Source organism: Marmota monax, unplaced genomic scaffold (assembly GCF_021218885.2).
Source record: "Marmota monax isolate L192 unplaced genomic scaffold, Marmota_monax_Labrador192_F-V1.1 WCK01_AAM20220418_F8-fsc00005, whole genome shotgun sequence".
In the NCBI taxonomy this organism is placed as follows: domain Eukaryota; kingdom Metazoa; phylum Chordata; class Mammalia; order Rodentia; family Sciuridae; genus Marmota; species Marmota monax.
Window position 1 is genome coordinate 9,448,124 of NW_026692254.1, and position 20,919 is coordinate 9,469,042.

General features: G+C 40.6%; 1 protein-coding gene across 1 annotated transcript in view; it reads right to left on the minus strand.

Moving 5' to 3' along the window:
• Nucleotides 1–1,799: 1,799 nt before the first annotated feature.
• LOC124089289 (cystatin-C-like) overlaps nucleotides 1,800–20,919 on the minus strand; it is an 82,371-nt gene continuing 63,251 nt past the window's right edge. The window contains exons 3-4 of the mRNA XM_046439275.1: nucleotides 2,864–2,974; nucleotides 1,800–1,883 (exon numbers count right to left, since the gene is read on the minus strand). Of these exons, the coding sequence (XP_046295231.1) occupies nucleotides 1,800–1,883; nucleotides 2,864–2,974 (195 nt within the window). The remainder of the gene's footprint in view (nucleotides 1,884–2,863; nucleotides 2,975–20,919) is intronic.

Below are 20,919 nucleotides of genomic sequence, written 5' to 3' on the forward strand. Positions count from 1 at the left end.
GGGACCAGTGTCCCCCACACTGAGACAGTGCACCTCCTAAGGTATCTCAGCATGGAAATCTTGAGATTCAGCACCTCACAAGGAGCCTCACTTCCCCAAGGGCGAGGATCCAAGAGAACTCAGGAGAGAATATTCCTGACCCAAGCCTCAAGGTCACCCATCTCCCTTCCTGAACAATTTTTATTGATGTAATCACAAGCCTTGGCAGAGGTAAGAGGCAGGGACACAGAACCCACTCCTCCATGCCAGCAGTGGCAAAGAGGCTCAGGGCCATGTTTTAAAATCTCCATAACATATTACCACACTAATGAAAACTGTCTAAAACTTATTGAGTTATACTCTAAGCAAGACACTGTACTGAACCTATTTCTGGGGATTATCTTATATAAAATATATACTTAGAGTATACATTGAAAATAAATGAATAATGTAAAACCAAGCATGTAGTGCATACAACAGGTGGGCTTCCTCCCCAGGACCACTGGTCACAGTCAAATCCAATCAGGGGTAAGAAGGATGTGCCTGAATGGCTAGATAGAAAATGAAGCACCATGGAAGGGGGCGCTTTACCTTGCTGGCTGGGCTCCCCTTTCTACTCCAAAACTCCTGGAGTTCAAGCCTCACTGTCTTTGTGGGTCTCTGTTTATCATTTTACCTTCGGTGATTATAGCAGTAACGGCAAGAAAGGTTTCTAATGCAGTTCCTAGAAGGAATTTGAGAGCCCTATACCAGTGACTCGGATTGTAAGGGCTTCACCTTTTCCCCAGTGCAGAAAGGAGTGAAGCATGTATCTTTTATTTCATCAGGATCTCCATTTTTGGTGATAACATATCCCTGTTCTTTGCACCAGTAGTGACATCAAGGTGATATTAATGAAAACTTCCTCTTGGAAACAGAAGCAAGTCCACTGCATGTCAACTTCTTTGTGTTTTCAATGCTTAATCCCTTAAGAAAGCTGAGCACAAGGAATGTTTTACAATCAAGTGCAAAGATAATGCAGGGAGTGTCCATCTGTGAACCCTACTGAGCACCAATCCCAGAGGCCCCCACTCTGCATTACATTGCTCTGTTCTGGATTCTGACTGGTACATCCCCAGTCAGTTACCTGCACACTAATGTATTTTCAGCCTTTGTTTCATGTAGGTGCCTAAACCTTGCATGGATAGGAGACAGAAATTACTGTTTGTTCAGTCTCTTGGAATCTTTCAGGGACAGGACAGTGCCAGCCGCCCACAGTTGTACATAAATGGAGAAGGCCACCCCCAACCCTGGGCACTGCCCAGACTCTCCTCACCATCTAACTTCTTTCAAAGGCAGCAGCCAGACTTCCAGAAGGATAGTCTAGGTCCCTACTCTCTCTTCTCCATTCCCCAGCAGTAGCTGCAGCTGGATACCTGCAATCCCACCCCATCACCTCTCTTCAGTCCTCTGAGACCAGATATCCCAAAAAGTGGCAGCACTGGCCCCAGTGCACACACGTAGGCCTCAGCTCCCCATCTGCGGCAGACCCTTCCTGCATGCACCCCCAAGACAGCAACTACTCAGGAGGAATACATGTCACTTTTTATTGGCAAGGCAGGAGAGGTCCTTATGGGCCAGGTACCAATGTGTTTGAAAAATAATGAGAAGGAATGAACACGGGAAGAGCCATTCGGTTTCAACACTTGTCCACAGAAGCCACTTCTACTGTTCTGCTGATGCTGACACAATAAGGGCTGGGGGATATCAGGGATTTGGGGCATTAAAGGAGAGTGGGATGAGGAAGGGGTGACCAATGCAGCTCTGCCTGGCGCATACCCTTACTCATTGTGACAACTGTATTCTGTCACGGAGATTTGGCCCAGCCAGGGCACACTGTAGACCTGGAAGGAGCAGAAGGTCCTCTGCAAAAGGGAAGAGAAAGGACAAACCGTGTGAGTTTCAATTAACAGGGAAAATGTCCAATCTGAGATGTCAGACATGGGGTACAGAATGACGGAGGTGGGACTCTCAGCCTCCAACCACCCTTGCCAAGTCCAAATCTGACATTCAACCAAACTCAGCAGTATCTACTCATTACCCTCCCATTGCTCGAAGTCCACCAGAAGGCATGTGAATCTCTCCCCAGTTCATAGGATTCCACATCCACCTGCCCCCAGCTCAACTCCAGTCGACTAAGAAGCAGATTGGGTCAGGCTGTGGGAGACACAGGGGTGCAGGGCAGGGAAGGCTGCTCACTGTCCCAACTCCCTCCACCTCCAGCACCTAGGCCAGCACCAACAGGGGCACAGAGGGAAGAAGTGGCAGCATAGGAAACAACACTGAAATAGGCAGAGTCGGGGGAAGGTACACCAGGTGAGGGCAGCTCACCCCAGGGCCATAGAGAGGCTGGCACGGAGAAAGCAGGGACAGCACCAGAGGGTTTCATCTGCTTTCAGGCCCCTAATCTGTCCAGCATGGCTCTGGGCAGGTGGCCAAAGTTGGCATTGACAGAGATTTTTCTCCCTCTCCAGCAATAATCCTGTAGCTATGTCCTTCAGGCCAGCAGGCAGAACACCCAAACACAAAAGAGTGTCCTCCTGGGACCCTAATTAGAAGGGAAAACCCACTGTGTAATTCAAGTTGATCATGTGTACCCACATGGCCCCTCCTGCAGCACCCCACATGTGCACAGGTCAACATGTACATTAACTCACACACACCCCACATTCACATATACCTATTCATGAAACACCACGCTTCCCCCACTCATCTACACACACAGTCAACACATGCACCCATGCATGAACACACATGCATCTCTTGACACTCTCACACATGAGCATACAAACAAGCTCACATGGAAGTCTTCATGATCAGCCCTGGGCCCACATCAATGACATACCTGCTCATCTTGTGAATCATCAAAGGCACATTTAGATAGGTCAGACTGAGTCTTAGTGCAGGTGATTCGACCCATCTCCAAATCCAAGTAGTAGTTCATCCCAGTGACAACCTACAATGAAAAGAGCAGGATTAATTGGCAACACTCCAGGTCACTTTCACATGTATGCTGTTACTTTATGTCACTGAGTTAATACCTTTACCTAGTGTGTTAGTCAGCTTTTCATCACTGTGACCAAAATACCTGATATGAACTACTGAGAAGAAAATTTTATCTTGGCTCATGGTTCCAGAAGTTTCAGTCCATGGTCACCTGGCTGTGTCCAGCTGAGGTCTTCTCAACCCCAGGGGGCACTCAGTTGCCCCCAACTACTCACCATGATGCACTGTCTCAGTGTGGGGGACACTGGTCCCTGGAGTCTACTCCCAGGGAATGCTCACAGTGTATGCCATACACAGGGAATGAAGGCTACTCGGGACATGTTGAGTGGTACCTATTCAGAGGACTCTGGATGGGGTCCATCCTGAGGAAAAATCTGAGACACCCAGAATGAGCAGTCTATACACTTATGTGTAGCTTAACTGCACGGACATTCTCTGAGAAATGTGTCCTTACAGGATTTCGCTGTGCAAATGTCATATTCTACATAACAAACTACTATGCCTACAATGTCACTAGGTGATACCTTCTTAAGGAACTACAGTGTATATGTGGTCATCCTAGTGGGCACATGACTGCACACCACAGCTGACTAGGACATTGACTGCAGCATACGAGGACATCCATCACTGGACATCACCAAATTTAAGTCTGTGAATTAGCTAACTGAATATGACAGTGTTAACTCCAGATTTTCAAAACTGAATCATAGATAAGGTAAGAGAATGTCCATGTTTGCGAGGAAGATGCACTGAAGTGTTGACTCTAAAAAGGTCCAGAAAAATAAATGCATACAAATACATGCATGTACAGGAGGTGCTCCGGTGACAACTCAAGCTAAGCTCCTTGCCAAGACGTGCATCACCTGCTGACAGGTGAGTGGGTCACTATGGATGTCCAGTCCTCCTTCAGTTCCCAGATGACTGCAGCACCAGCTGACATATGCCTGCAACCATGTGGACACTCCAAGCAGGAAATGCCCAGCTGGCCTTTCTGAGTTCCTGGACATTTGGTTAGCACTCCACTAAGTGTTAAGGTGCATTGTTACACAGCAGTAGGGTCTGGGACATGCCTCTGGGTGTATGTGTTTAAAGTGGTGTTGCCCAGGATCCTTGGCGCCAGAACTCCTGGGAGTGAATTCTAACCAGATCTGACTTAGGTCAGTACCTTACACTTGCTGAGTCTCCCTTGTCTCATCTGTAGAGTGGGAGAAGTGATAGTACCTTTCTTATTGTTTGTACACACTCATCGAAAACAATGTGGTGATGTGTTATAGTTTATTACACGAAGACAGTGAATGCATATTAATCCAGTCAAAATGTTCAATATGCTGTCATATCGTCTAAGTTCATTTTTTCCAAATGAGTCTTTTAAATATATCTATACACACACACACATATATTTTAGTTGTAGAAGGACACAATAACTTAATTTTACTTATTTTTATGGTGCCCAGGGCCTCGCACATGTGAGGTAAGCACACTACCACTAAGCCACAACCACAGCCCATCCAAATGATTCTTTAACCATGTAATGTTTTGTCTGTTTTCCTAAAAAGCCGTCAACAATCATTTTGATCCCATAGCAGATTCACATGGCATCATTGTTCCATTTATATATCTCAGTCCCATTTGTGTCTGTTCCTTTCCTTCCTTGTTTCTTTCCTTGCCTTCTCTTTCTTTTTCCAACCACACCATGTAGATAAGGACATGTTCTTAATTGTGTTTTTCTCTCCTAGATTTTGTTTTCTGAATGTATTTGTTCTTCCAGAAGAAAGTATTTTTTTAGTTCTGAAAGTAGAACTGTTGTTTTTTGAACCAGGAGTACAGTTCAATATTTATATTCCAATTTAGGAAAAATCTGGACAACATTTAATATTCTAGCTTTTCACTTAGGCATACTTTAATCATGTCCTTCAGTGTTTAATCATGTCCTTCAGTGGAGTAAAAAAGACGTTTAGTATTTGTACCTTTCGTATTTTCCTAAATTTATTCCTGGATATCTGATTTTTTTGTTGTTATTGTTGTGACCATCTCCCTCTTGTTGAAGTAGTCAGCCATCAATGACGATGTTCCCTGTTCCCATCCATGTTCCCTGATTCTCTTGCAGCTGCTCTGGGGGCTGTCATTCACAGGCTCTAAGAGGCTTGGGTGCTTCACATGCAGGAGCTGGCTTATAACAGTTGGCACAAGTGGCCTTGGATGAAGCCAGGGCTTCAATCTTAGATGCAGAGACAGAAAAGTCCACCCTACCTGGCAATGCTGGACAGATGAGGCAAGTGTAGACAAACATGTGGCCACCCATTCCTTCTCACTATACCCTACTTAATTCATTGGTCAATCACATTTAAAATGGAGAAGCTGTGAGCAAAATGGCAGCTTAACTAAGGAGCAATTTCTCTTATGGTCACTCATATCTGTTCCTTTACTCTTGGTCTTGGGATTCCAAGTGGGTCACTTCAGAATCAAGTTACAGGATCACAAGGCCAAGTCAGCAATTCTCAGGGGTCATTCTGAGGACAGGAGCTCTCCTGCTCCCTTGAAACTAGATAAGGATTATCTGTGATGATGGTTTCCAGTTGGCTGCATGGCACAGTCTCCTGAGAGTGTGGCTCTCACTTCAACCACCTGTTCTCACTGGAGGAATCAGTCTTATTGGTCTGAGAGAGGCCTGGGCACTGGATTTTATAACAGTTCACAACTGTTTCTCCAAAAAACTGCCGATGTATAACCCAATTAGGTTCCCTGTCAAAGTCCAATCGTTCCTAAAACATCTGCACATTGTAGCAGGTGAGGTAAACTCATGACTTCACCTTCCTCTGGACATACTTTTGGTGCCAGGTTATCTACTAAAACATACAATGTAACTCCCTCCTCCATATCTAGCAAATAACAGATGAAAAAGCAAAAGTAAATGAAAGAGTCCTTCAATCAGGGCACAGCTGGGTTAATGGCCTTTAGCTCAGCAGGTTTCTTTGAGGCAGTGACCCCAGCATCTTCAAACCACTCTGGGCACATCTGTCCTTGACATGTCCTTGGCTTCACTCCCAAAGGCTGCTGTTGCTTGTCCTTCTGCCCACTGAGTCACTCGGGTCTTACATGTCTCACTGATGCTTGTTTCCCTTGTGATTACCCAAGGATGTGCATGATGTCCTTTCCTTCTGGATCCTTCAGCTCAATGAATGCTCCCTTTCTGGGGTAGAGCAATTCAGTTTCTTATAGACTTTCTCCCACCCATCCAGGTCCCCATGGGATTTCTAGTCAACGAATTCACCCCTTCTGTAAGACTTTTGATTTTGAATAATCCCTAACAAGCGTGTCAGCCTGTTCTGTGAGGCTTTGAATCAGGCCTTCATTTCTCCTGCCTAGCTATGGAAGTCCTTGTTAATATTTGGTTCTAGAATGTCCCCCAAAGGCTCCTGTTTGAAGGCTTGGTCCTCAGTGCAGCAGTGTCTACAGGGAGGGCTCTGGGAACTCATGGGATCTTGAGCTCTGTGATCTCATCAATAGATTAACCCAATGATGGATTCACAGGGGAAGGGACCATTGGATGTTGATGGAAACTGTACAGGTGGGACCAGCTGAAGTGAATGTGTCCTTGGGGTCACTTGAGGACTGTATCTTGTCACCATTACCTGTCTTTCTTTCTCTTTCCTGGCTGTCATGAAGTGAAAGTTTTCCTCCACCCTTATTTTTTCTGCCTTGTTATATGACTAAAACCAAAGGAGCTGGCCAACCATGGACTAAAACCTCTGAAACCATGAACCAAAATAAACCTTTCCTTGTTTAGATTTTTTTCAGCTATATTGTTACAGCCATGAAAAGATGCCTTACTCTGTCATAGATGACTTTTCCTTCCAATATAAAGCTGTTTAGTCTGTACTGAAAATCTGCTTTTTACTGTAGCCACCATCATCAATGGTCCTTGCTAGACCTTCTTAGTACCTTGCTGTGCCTTCTCCATGGGCACTTGCTGCTTTATCTTGTTTTGATGTTCTAGAGAGGTCCTTTCCTTAAGCCTCATGAACCCACCTCTGCTAGCTTTGTGATTTTCTTCTGTGGCTTCCTCACCTCTCTTGGCTTTTATAGCATTGTAGAGAGTTAGGGTCTTGGTCTGGATTAGACTTTGTTGAAGGGAATGTGGTGGCTGGTTTGATCTTTCATCCAGACACTAGAACTTTCTCCATAGCAGCAATTACAGTGTTTTGCTTTCTTATCATTCGTGTGTTCATTGGACAGAACTCTTAATTTCCTTGAAGGATTTTTCTTTTGTATTCACTACTTGTCTAACTCTTTGACAGGAGTCCCAGCTTCTGGCTGATCGTGGCTTTCCACATGCCTTTCTTACAAAGGTTAATAATTTCTTGCTTTTGATTTGAAGGTAGGGATCAAATTAATCTTCCCATCACTTGATCACATAGAGGCTATTATAAGGCTATTAGTAAGCCTCAGTTCAATATTATTAAGTGTCAGGCAATAACAAGGCCTAAGAAGGGGAAGAGAGATGGGGGAGTAGCTGATCTTGGAGCAGTCAGAAAACAGGCAACCTTTATAGATTAAGTTCACAGTCTTATATGGGTGATTAGATTGTTCTTCCAAACCATTACATCAAACATCAATGATAGTAAATCACCACGAGAGCTATATTTTATACTTTTATACACATTTTTAAATTTTTTGTTACAGGTGATTGAACACATGGGGCTTAAACCAGTGAGCACCATCCCCAGACCTTTTTCAGTTTTTAATTTGATACAGGGTCTCACTATATTGCTTAGGATTCTCACTAAGTTGCTGATGCTGGCCTCACACTTGCAAAATCTATCTGCTTAGATCCTCAAGTTACTGAGATTACATGTATGTGCCACCATACCCAGCATAAACTATGTTAATAATGAGAAAGCTTTGAAATCTTGCAAGAATTATCAAAATGTAAATAGGATTTAAGAACTTATTATGAATGGACTGTATTTCAAAATCCCTAATTGTGTGTAACTGTATATATTAATAAGCCTCTCAATGGAAATAATGGATATAAAAAAACAATAAATAAGTCCGAAGAACCAGAAATGGCTGTAAAATTAGAAGCTGACAAATAACAGAATTTTACATTTACAAGGTTTAAAATTAATTTAAAAAACCTCATTTCTTCTGGAGAAGAAAAAAGTGCCAAACGTTTGCTCGATGCAGGGTTGCAAGATTTCTTAGAATTTTACAAAATGCAATACCTACAAAATAAAATAAGCAAAACACAATAAATTGAGAAATGCCTGTATTGTTATTTGTTTCTTATATTGGACTTAATGCATAATATTTTTTTTAAAAAATCACAGATAAAAGAGAATATATTATCTGTTAACTTCATGTCAGTGGTTTAATAGCTAATGTCTTTATATTAAAAGGCTGCATAGGTCTATTGAGCTATGAGAATCACTGATTTGAAAGGATCATGTCTCATTTTAGAATAGTACAATGGGGAGGAAACTGATTTTATAGATACAAAGTCAGGAAAATATATATATTTTAAAAAGCATGTTTAAATAGAGCTGTGAAAGCTACTCAGAGTGGAAATTTTGTAGTAAATCCAGAAGTAAATATCATTTTGTTTCTTTTTGTTTTGTTTCATCTCCTTCATCACAGGAAAAACAAGAACAAACTTCTGTGGTGAGTCCTGCCTTCTGGAGGCTAGGGTCCTGGGTCTTTGTGTGACACTGTCTCTAGTCATCGTTTATTGCATGTCGCTGCATACAGCAGTGTGAAATTGTACATCGCCTAAAGTAACAATTCTGGTTAAGGACTTAGCTTCGTGCTGGGTGCATAGTTTCAACAAATAAATGTCCTAAATGCAGAGAGAGATGCTCTGGCTCAAACAAGTCTTTTTTTTATCAACTTACATAAAGAGCTGAATTTTATCCAGTCCTGGTGGCCCATGCCTATAATCTTAGTGTCTTCGGAGGCTGAGATTGGAGGATCTGAAGTTCAAAGCCAGCCTCAGCAACTTAGTGAGACCCTGTTTCAAAATCAAATATAAATAAAGGCTGAGGATGTGGCTCAGTAGTTAAGTGCCCCTGGATTCAATACCCACCCTCCACCCTGCCATAATGTTCCACTCCCAAAGAAAAGCTGGATTTTAAAGTCAAGCGGATTCTTTCTGACTGTGTACACTCTTTTGTTCTTGGGTGGCAGAATTTTAGCTTAGATACCCCAAAATACATTGTTACCTGAAGACCCCAAATCCCTTTTACATGTCATTGTCAGCTCTGATGTTGGACAGATGAACTGTGTGTCTAATATTTTGAACAGTGGATTCTTGGCCTTTCATGTTTCTTTTTCTTTTATCCCATTCTATAATAAATATCCTTCCGTTTTCACTCCAATTTAGTGTCTAAATGATGTGATCTAGTTATATGGGGAAGATTTGTAGCTCTCAGTATACAACATCTTTAATTTGCATGTCTAAAACTTCAAATTGAAACAAACCAGGACAAAGAAGTGAAGTCTGAGTGGAGGTAAGAAGATGGCTTGAGCTTCATGTATTGGTGCTGATGTACTTTGTGATAGAATCAACCCCTCCTTAGGTTGGTCAACTTCTAGTTGAACGACAGATAGAGGATGGTAATTTATCATAGTTCTTAAAACATAAGCTTGAAGCTGCAAGCTAAGGAACACACCAACAACAGCACAAATTGACAATATAGGATGAGGAGAAGCCAAGAAATGTTAGCAAGCCCTTGAAGGATGAACATAGTCCAGTCATAAAGGGACTAGGAGCTCAAGATCAAGTATCTTTAGTATCTTAATAGCCTCTGAATGTATTTCTGTATATCAACACTGAACAGTACTTAAAATTTGTAGTTATGGTCTTGAGTTATTGGGAAAACTCATTATACTCATAAATCTCAGTTAAAGGGGCAGATTAGGGTATTGCATACATTCCAAAGTGTTTATTTAAATACATCTTGGGTATTAAAATGAATTCATAACATTTAGACCATTTCGTCTCATGCTGATGCTGTATATAATTTTTCATACTTCCATTTCATTTTTGGTAAAACAAAATCTGAGAAAATGACACCTGGCCTTAACTTTCTCCATATGACAATGTGGTTGAGTGAACTTCTGAAAAATGAGAGTGGTGAACTAATTATGGATAATCCGAAAGTTGTGTTGATACAGGAAATAGCATTTCTCTGGTCAAGCAAGGTGATTAAATGTGATGATTTCCCACCAAATCTCCTGGGTCCTCTCTGATAGCTGCTGTGTGCCTGTGCCTTGGCTTTGCCTCTAACAGATGCACTTCAACTATCTAGAGAAATGTCATCCAGCTGTGCAGCCCAAGAGCTCAGAGACCCAGAAGTACCTTAGAGTTCACTTCCCTGGGATGGCCAGTAGCCATCCTGGTGGTGCAAAATCAGAAAAGCCCTTCCAGAGGGATAGACTCTGAGATCCGATTTATGCTCCCGAGTTCCCTGAACCATCAATGTGAGCCTGAATCTCTGCTTAACATTGCCTAATGTTGTGCTCCTGTCTGTCTATCCTACTTTCTTAGCACCTATTCCTGCATTTTCACAGGACTTTTCTCTAATCAATTGCATGCAGGAAAATATCATCTCAGCAACTGCTCCTGAGGAAACCTGACCTCACTCAGGAGGGAAACAGAAAACTAACAGCCAGCCTTGAATTCACATTTATACCAAAAAGTCAGAGTCCTATTTTCTGCTTCACTTAAAGTATTTTAAACTCTCTAAGGTGAGTCTCAAATCCAGTGTTCAGTCTCTTTTCTAGAAAGCAAAGAATAGATTGAAGGAAGCATCTGGGGGAGGTTGTGGGGCAGAACCTTATGTCTCTGCTGTGTCCTGAGGTCATTGGGGCAGTTCACAGGCTAGAGACCCCTTCCCATGGTGGGCAGGTGCACAGGTCTTATTTCAGAGTCAGGATCATCTAGCAGTTGTGCAAGTCTTTGCACTTCTGGTTTTCAGTTTGAGATTTTTAGTATTTTCAAAATCTTATGATCATTTAACCCTATGAATAGAAGTTGTGAATTTAAATGGGTTTTTATATAAGTACTTGTATGTCATGGATGTACAAGTACAACTTTATTAATAGCTTATCTGTATTTAAAATATGCAGGAGTAGGTGATGCATATGATATGACACATTTTAAACATTTAACCTGCCAATAGAGCAAGCCCTTTAGCAATGATAATATTCTAGTGAGAATAATAGGATCAAATATGCCCCAAAATTTGAAAACTGTTTTTTAACATTCTGTAATGTGGAAATTTGAAAATATGTGTTACATTGTTTACATTGTATTCTGATATTTACTTTCCAAGGCATTCTAAACAAAAGAACAAAACTCAAAAATATGAGACATTGTTTATGAAATATCATTATGAATATTAATCCTAATATTAATTTTTCAATATGACCCACCAATTATGCAGTGTTTATTTTTCTATACATTTCCATCTTTCCTGTTATAATAAAGGAACTTGAAAAGTGTACAGATGTGAGCAACATTTAAATGACACATTTCCATTGTTCTTATAATAAAATTATATGACAATAAAAATATTTTCAAATATTTGTTTTCACAATGCTTTTTCCTTACTGTGAGTTTCCTTGAAAAATATCCTCTTTCTCATAGTTGAAAAAGCACTATGTTCAACTTGAGGGGATGGATCCCATATGCTAAATCTAGGGAAACCATTGCTGAGAACTAATTGTTCCTTAATTTTGCAGGGCTATTCTTTTAAAAAACAAAAGCCCATCTGTGCTGGGGGAGCCTTCAGAAGGACAGATTTTCACTCTCCTGTTGCATCTTTGCAAGTTGTGGAAGTTCCTGTCCCATTCCCCACTGCTGTGGGGACCAGGGTTTGCAGGGAGATCTGTTGTGCACCCTGCTTCCTGTGGCTGTCTACTTTCCTCCCAGCTCCATCTGAAATTGAAGAGAGGAGAGAGCTTTGAATGCATGAGAAATCTCAGTTTTGAGTTAGATTGTTTTGGACATTTTGGATCTAAAAAAGAATGTGATGCAACAGCTGAGAGAAATGGGAAAATAGTTGAATCTTCTTGCATTTTTGTCAAGAGAGGAAAAAGCAAATCTAGCAAAGTATTTTGCAAGTCAGAAATTAGAAAGAAGTAATTTTCAAGGAATATGTTTCAAGGAAAAAGCACTGTGAAAACAAATATTTGAAAATATTTTCATTGTCATATAATTTTATTATAAGAACAGTGGAACCACAGCAACCACCCTGTTAAATACAGTTGGCCCTCAGATCCATGGGTATCTACAGATTCAACCAACCTCAGATCAAAAACATTTTTTTTAAAAAGGGAGAAACTGCAGAATGAAATTGACCAAAATTTGCTATGTACATATATGAATATACCATCATTAATTTCCCTTTATGTATATCTATAGAGTGACAATCTTAAAAACAATAAATAATAGAAGGAAGACCATTAGAGTAGAAGAAGAGGAACAGGGAGAGGGAGGAGGAGGGGAAAAGAAGAAGCATTGGGCACTGAAATGGACCAAATTATATTCTATGAATGTATGATTATGTCAAAATGAACCCCACTATTCTGTATAGCTATAATACACTGATAAAATATTAAAGATTGACAAATAAAATTGTATGTGCTTATCATGTACAGCATGTTGCTCTGAAATATGTCTACATGATGGAGTGATGAAATTGAGCTAATACAAGTTTAATTCAGTTCTGAACATGTGTAGATTTTTTTCTTGTCATTATTCTCTAAACAATACAATATAACAATTATTTACATGGTATATACCTTGTATTAGATACTGTAAATAAATAGAGATGACTGATATAGGAGGACATTCCCTTGTTATATAAAAATACTTTGCCATTTTACATAAAGGACTTGCATATCCCCCAGATTTTGATGCCTGTGGGGGTCCTTAAACCCTTCTTATGGAGACCAAGGGTTGACTATACACTATTTATAATTGTAAATTTTGTTGAGTGTTTATTTTAAGCAGGGATTCAGAGCTTGATCGTCCTCCAAAGTTATCATTTATCACAACACCTCAATTATTCAGACCATTTCCTTCAGTCTGAACACTAGACTCAAAGAAGCACTATCGTGAATGTTCAGGAATGTCTTAGATACCTGTGACAGACTAGGCTCCATCTGGATCTCAGCATCAGGTGTGGTATTTCTGCCATTAACCCTTTCAGAATTGCCCTGTTGTGAGGTAGAGCCCAGCTCTGTGTGTTTTGTATATTATTCTTTGGGTCAGTAGCTCCTGAGACTCACTCAATCCTATGACTGAATCCTCACCCCTAAAATGCATTCACTTTCCAGCAGGGAAGGCAGGAGAAAGAAGAGCCACATGAGCTCACAAGTCCATAGGCTCTCTTCAGCGCTGGCCATGGGTGCACATCACTCTTCAGATAAACAAATACAGAATTACATAGAACGCTCACCCAATATTTTGCAGTTCTTGTTTTCCCACTGAAATCATTGTTTTATTTGCCCTCTGTTTTTAATTTAGTTTGAGGATTTTAGGTTTCATTTTGAGACATTTCCAAGCAATTAAAACATTAGGGCACTATAGCTTCTCTCTCTGAAGTCCCATGAACACCAAGCAAATTGAGGAATGAAATGACCCAATACCTCACCAATGATTCCAGTGAGGCAGGAGAGGCCAGATATGCATTTTATCAAGGAACTGTTCTAGAATAGCTAAGACATGTGACTTTCTGGTGTCCTTCAGCAATTCAGGAATTATTTTGAGGGCAAGTGCTATATTCACCAAGGTTTCTCTTACTGTCTCAATGAGCCTCTGAGAAGAGCTTAATTCTGTAAACTTAAGCCCAAATTAAAAGTAGATTCTTTAGTTACCTTGTCTCTTGCCTCCAGTCCAGCCTCCAATTGCATGTGTCCTTTTGTGCAGACACTGAGATCAGATAAGTTGACCCTAAGAAGCTAAGCAAGTGACACATACCTGGAGTCCCATCTACAGAATGAGTCAGGAGGATCCTAAAAGCCCAGGAGTTTGAGTCTAGCCTGGGCAACATAACAGGACCCTTGGTGTAAAGAAAAGAAAGAGAGGAAAATAAAGAAGAGGTGGGGGAGGGGAGAAGGAAAGGAAAATAAAGGGGGAAAAAAGAAAAGCCAACCCTTTTCCTTGGAAACGATCTCCCCACATCTCCACATCTAACCACTTGGTAACTACCTCACTTCTTCTCTCCAGTGTAATTCACAGTGTCATAAGGTCTGCACTGACTTCTTAATGTTGTCATGGATGGACACACAACAAAACACACAAAGCTTTGTATATTCTAGGTTTTTGAGCAAGAGAAGTTTTGAACAAAGATATACTCTGAGCTCTCAGTGCCATCCCCTCCCATCTTTTGTAACTCCATCCTGCAAAACCCTCTGGAATCTTATTCCCTCAAACTTTAATAAATAATATTTAATGTGTCACTGTTCACAGCTCACTCAGCACTTCCACCCAGTTATTTGTAGACATTGCTGTATCAACCGTATTATAAATATCTGGAAATCAGAACCAAAAGGTCTCTCTTGCCCTTCGACACTCGCCTTGGGTCTAGGTCAGTGCAGCACGCATCGCAGGTGCTCAGTGAAATTTGTCAGGAGAGATAATTGACTTACCCTTTGAGAAGGGGAAAATATTTCCCATATTGATAAGCTTTTACACAGGTTGGCCTTTGAAATTGTCCCCTCTCTTTTCACAAACACTCCAAAAAGCATCTGCCTCTGTGAGTCCACAGGTCGATATTTGATAAAATATAACTTGTGCCAGATGCTGGGACGAGCAGATATAGGCATTAACTTACTTTTCTTCAAAATAGCATTATTGCTTGTGTATGGCTTTTAACTTAGAACATGAAAGGTTGGAAGAGGATGGAAGTGAGCTAGGCAGCAGTGCCAGATCTCCTTGCAAACTCGTTCTATGAAGTTAGTATCATCCTGATACCAAAACCAGATAAAGGTATAGAAAGAAAAGAAAGCTTCAGACCAATATCCTTAGTGAACATAGATACAAATATTATTTTAAAAAATACTGGCAAATCACATGCAAAAAATATATTAAAAAGATAGTGCTCCATTATCAAGTGGGTTTCATCCCAGGGATGCAAGGTTGGTTCAACATATAAAAATCAATAAAATTAACCACATTAATAGACACAAAGACAAGAATCACATGGTTATCTCAACATATGCAGAAATAGCATTTGAAAAAATAAAGCATCCATTCACATTCAAAACACAAGAAAAATTGGGGCTAGAAGAAACATACCTCAACATTGAAAAAGCTATATATGACAAACCCAAGGCCAACATTACTCTGAATAGAGAAAAAACTGAAAGAATTTCCCCTAAAAACAGGAACAAGATAGGGATGCCCTCTTTTACCACTCCTATACAACACAGTCCTTGAGCAATTAGGTAAAAGAAAGAAATTAAATGAAGACAGGAAAAGAAGAGCTCAAACTATCTCTGTTTGCTGATGGCATAATCCTATATTTAGAAGACCCAAAAAACTCTGCCAGAAGACTTATAGTGTTCATAAATGAGTTCAGAAAATTAGTAGAATACAAAATTAACATTCATAAATCAATTGCATCTCTATATTCCAACAATGAATCACCTGAAATCAGGAAAATCATCCTATTTATAATATTTTCTAAAAAAATACTTAGCAATCAATCCAACAAAAGAGGTGAAGGATTTCTACAATGAAAACTAAAGAACACTAAAGAAAGAAATTGAGGAAGAGCTTAGAAGATAAGACCTCCCATGTTCTTGGATAGACCGAATTAATATTGTAAAAATGGCCCTACTAAAAAAAGCACTATCCGGATTCAATGCAGTGTACATCAGAATTCCAAGGATAGTCTTCATCGAAATACAAAAAGCAGTCTAGGAAATTTATTTGGAAAAATAAGAGGCCCAGAGTAGCCAAAGCAATCCTTAGTGAGAAAAGGGGGGCATCACAATAACAGAACTTAAATTATGCTACATGGCATTGGCATTGGCACCAAAACAAGCAAGAAGACAAATGGAACAGAATAAAAGTCAAGGAGACAAACCCATATAAATACAGTTACCTCATATGACAAAGTTGCCAAAAAATACATTGGAGAGAAAGATAGCCTCTTTAACTAATGGTGCTGGGAAAACTGGAAATCCACATGTAGTAGAATGAAATTTAACCCTATCTCTCACCCTGCACAAAACTCAACTTAAACTGGATCAAGAGCCAAAGTATTAGACCAGAAAGCATGCTCCTGCTAGAAGAAAATGTAGGACCAACTCTCTATCTTGTCGACTTAGGAACCAAATTCCTCAACAAGACTCCTAAAGTACAAGAAGTAAAATAAGAAAAATCAATAAATGGATGGCATCAAATTAAAAAAAAATGAACTAAAAAGCAAAGGAAACAAAAGCATGAAGAAAGTGCCTGCAGAATGGGAGAAAATATTTACCACATGCTCCTCAGATAGAGCATTAAGACCCAGGATATACAGATAACTAAAAAAATTAACAACAACAACAACAACAACAACAACAAATAGCCCAATCAACAAATGGGCAAAGGAACCAAACAAAAGAAAAAATACAAATGGTCAAAATATGCATGAAAAAAATGTTCAGCCCGCCTAGCAATTAGGGAAATGCAAATCAAAACTATAGTGAGATTTCACCTCACTCCAGGAAGAATGGCAAGTATCAAGAATACAAGTAACAACAAATGTTGGTGAGGATGTGGGGAAAAGGGTACAGTTATACATTGCTGGTGGAACTGAAAATTGGTGCAGCCACTCTGGAAAGCATGGATAGTTCTAAAAAACTAGGACTGGAACCACCATTTGACTCAGTTATCCCACTCCTTAGTATACATCAAAAGGAATTAAAATCAGCACACTACAGTGGCACAGACACTTCAGTATTTATGGCAGCTCAATTCACAATAGCTAAGCTATGGAGCCAACCTAGGTGCCCTTCAACACATGAATGGATAAAGAAAATGTGTTGTACACACACAATGGAGTATTACTCAGCCATAAAGAATGACTTTATGACACTTGCTGATAAGTGGATGGATCTGGAGACTTTCTTGCTAAAGGAAATAAGCCAGTCCCCCCAAACCAAAGTTTGAATGTTTGCTCTGATATGTGGAAGCTAATGCACAATAATCAAGGGATAAAAATAAAAGAATAGAGGTTTGGTGGAGTAGACAAAAGGGAATGGAAGGGAGGAGGCATTGGAAAAGGAAAGTGGATTGAATCTGGCATAACTTTCCTATGTACATATATAAATATATCACAATGAATCTCGCCATCTTGTACACCCACAGGAAATTAATTTTAAAAAATAGCTATGGTTAGATGGCAGAAAGATCAGTAGAGGGAAGGGAATAGGGAGAAGGGGAGGGGAGGGGAAGTAGAGTTATGGGGGAAGTAGAAAACGATACATTCCCTATTTTTATAATTATGTAAAAATGAATTCTACTGCCATGTATAACTAAAAGATAAGAAGGTGAAGGCTTTCCAAACTCACCCTGCTAACAAGAAACACAGGCAGGTGTTCAGACCAGGACTAGAGGCTCCCAGGGCTTGTCCTTTGTACCTTGACACTGTGTCCAGCATCTCAATTTTTCTGATTCTTTCCTTCCCATTCCTTGACTCTGTGCCTAGTGACATCCAACAATAAATATTAACAGTGAAAATGCATCCACAGTGCCCTGTTTTTATACAGTCTTTTGGGGCATGGCTAAACTGTGCCCTGTGAGGTCAAGTTAGGTTTCTGAAGCAGCATTCTAGGTATTAGGAATATTCTGTTTTGTTGTGCATGTTGGATGCCTTTCCTCAATGCAGACCCCAGGTCCTGACCAGGCCACTCTAGTGACTGAACTGTCTCAGGAGGAAGGAAGGTGTACCTGCTTCGCTGTGCTTGTGTGAGGATCCCCAGGGTTGGCCACAGGTCTCTAATGGGAGAGCCTTGGCGCCATTCCCTGAGGATAAACAGTGTGGGGTCTGGAGGTGAGCTCTGGATGAACTTCACAGGAACCAAGTGGGAAAGGGTGCTCAGAAGACAGAGCTTCAGCGTTCTTCGCTTATTTATCATTCATTTTTAATAATTATTTTTATTTTTGAAATATGGGGTCTCACTATGTTTCCCAGCCTCGCCTCAAATTTCTGGGCTCAAGTGATCCTCCTACCTTAGCCTCCCAAGTAGCTGAAACTACAGGCATGTCTGGCTGACTTTCGGCTCTTACACATTTCTCTCTCCATTCCTCCCTTCTGTCCTTACTGTTCCTCCCTCCCTCTCATCCCTTTCCCTTTCTTCTCTCTCTCTCTCTCTCTCTCTCTCTCTCTCTCCATCTGTCTGTCTCCATCTCTCTTTCTCCTGCTCCCTCCTCTGTGGGTTGAAGCAGGACTTGTGAGGTTATTCATCTGCTCTGTAAGCACCCAGGCTATATATTTTTGCCTCGTACAGACTTTCATGCATTAAGTTTATTCATCTTCCTCTCCCTTGGAACACGTTCCCGTAGGTACAGTAATGAGACTGTGGTTCTAATAATGGGAGACAGATGAGATCATTCTCAGCAGAAGCAGAAGCAGAAGTTGCTCTGAACTTTTGCTCGCCCTTCCCCAGGGAACATCCCTCGTCCTCTACTAATGGGCACCTACTTGGCTCTGATGTTACTCTGATGTTGGCGTTCCTTGCAAAGCTCAGGGAAGATAATCCTAATTTGTCAGACACTTGTAATCTGTAAACATGATTTTGGCTTCATATGGTATCTGGCTTGCTGACATCTAATTTCCTTGGAACCGATCACACTGTAATCATGTTCCAGTAAACCTCATCTAGAAGAAGGAAGAGATGCAGTTCAGGACAGCTGATGACTACGTGTGTTTGGGTCTTGCTTTGCCATTTGCGAATGTGGGTCTGCATCAAATTTGTTCTGAGTTTAAAATGTTCTAATTATTTAGAAGGTCGTGTGAATCATGAGTCATTTCAATAGTGCTAACTGATGGGAGTTATTCAAACAGGTGAACACAAAGTTAGTAATATTTTATAAATATTTTAGTAAAAGAAGAAATCATAACCAGATAAAACTGCCAGTAGATAAGAGCTAAAGGATAATCACTCGGTACATTGTCACATTTTTAGAATTGTAAAGTAATCATACTAAAGCAATACATACATAACCATGTTTATAGCAGCACAAATCACAACAGCCAAGGTATGGATCCAACTGAGGTATCAATTATCAGATGGAGAAAGAAAATGTGGTCTATCCTACACATGAAGTTTTATCTAGCTATAAAAAAAGAATAAAATTATGTCATTTGCAGGAAAATGGATGGAACTAGAGAATATCACACTAAGTGAAATGAACCAGACTTAGAACAGACTCAGAAAGTCAAGGGTCATTTATTTTCTTTTATTTGGGGGAAGCTAAAGAGAAAAAAAGGGAGAAAAGGGGGATCTTATGAAAATGGAAAGGAGGCTAATAGACAAGGTATAAGGGAGCAAAAGGGGGTGTACTGGGGAATGAAATTGACCAAATTATGTTATGTGAATGTGAATGTAAATGTGTGAATATGTTACAATGAATCTCACTATCATGTATAGTTATAATGTACTCATTTAAAAAATGTATTCAAGAATTGAATCTTGATCATAAGGGTGTGATTTGAGCAAATCATGGAAGGAGAAAATATGAGAAGTCTGAGGATCTTTCAACACTGGAAACTCAAGTTTCTCAAAATTCTTTATACTCAACTGTTTTTTTTTAATTTTAATTTTATTTTTTTTTGGTAGTGGGAATTGAATCCAGCAGCTCTCTGCTACTGAGCTACATTCCCAGTATTTTTTGTTTTTAATTTTAGGGTCTCACTAAGTTGATGAGGCTGGTCTTGAACTTGGGATCCTCCTGCCTCAGCCTTCTGAATTGTTGGGATTATAGGAATGTGGCACTGCACGTGGCTCAACTGGGCCTCTTTTTGAAAACGCCTAAATATCTTCCTTCCTTCTAAGAGATTTACAATATATTATATTTATATTTACAAATATAAATAGAACATTGTTGAACATGGCCACCACTTGTCATTTGGTTCAGGTCTCTGTGTTTCCCTAATGTCTAGTGTGTGGGACTTCCAGTGGGGATGCTGCTTACCTGGGCTCCTTACATTCTGCACCTGAACAAGGTGGGAGTATAAGTGCAGGTCCAGGTGCACAGGCAGGTTGGGACTTGCTCCTGTTTCTGGTGACATCAGCCTGTACTCCCCTGGTCCTGTGGCCACAACTCACACAGAACTGCTCCCTGGGAGGTGTCCCCTTCACAATGAAGGTATCTGATGGGTGTGAAGTGAGGCTGTGCTCCCAGTGGGTTTACTTTCTGTTTGGACCCTATTTGGGGGAGCTGGTTTAAAAAAATAACACTCTGGAATCGTTGATTCTAGCAAATGCTGAGAGTGATCATCTGTGTCACAGCATGTTTAGAGAACAAAAGGCCTGAGAACAAGAATGCACTTTCTGCCATTCCCCTAGGCTCTGCTCTGGCAACCCCCTCACTCCAGGTGGACCCCAGAGCCTCAGCTGCTGCAGACAACTGTGAAGCTAGGTTCTAAGGTCCTAACAAGTTCTGGCTTTCAGGGTTCTCTAGGGGAAGTCTGCCTTCATAGGGCCATGACTCATTCAGCAACCAGTTATGAGTCATGCAAAACAGAGAGGCCAGGAATTAGGTGTGAAAACAACAGGGGATGTAGGTGGGAATGGAAGGCATTATCTCTCTTCTCCCAAGCACTCTAGCATGAACATATGCTATGTACTAAAGCCCAGAACTCAGCCCCTCTTTAGCTATAGTCTACTTCACAA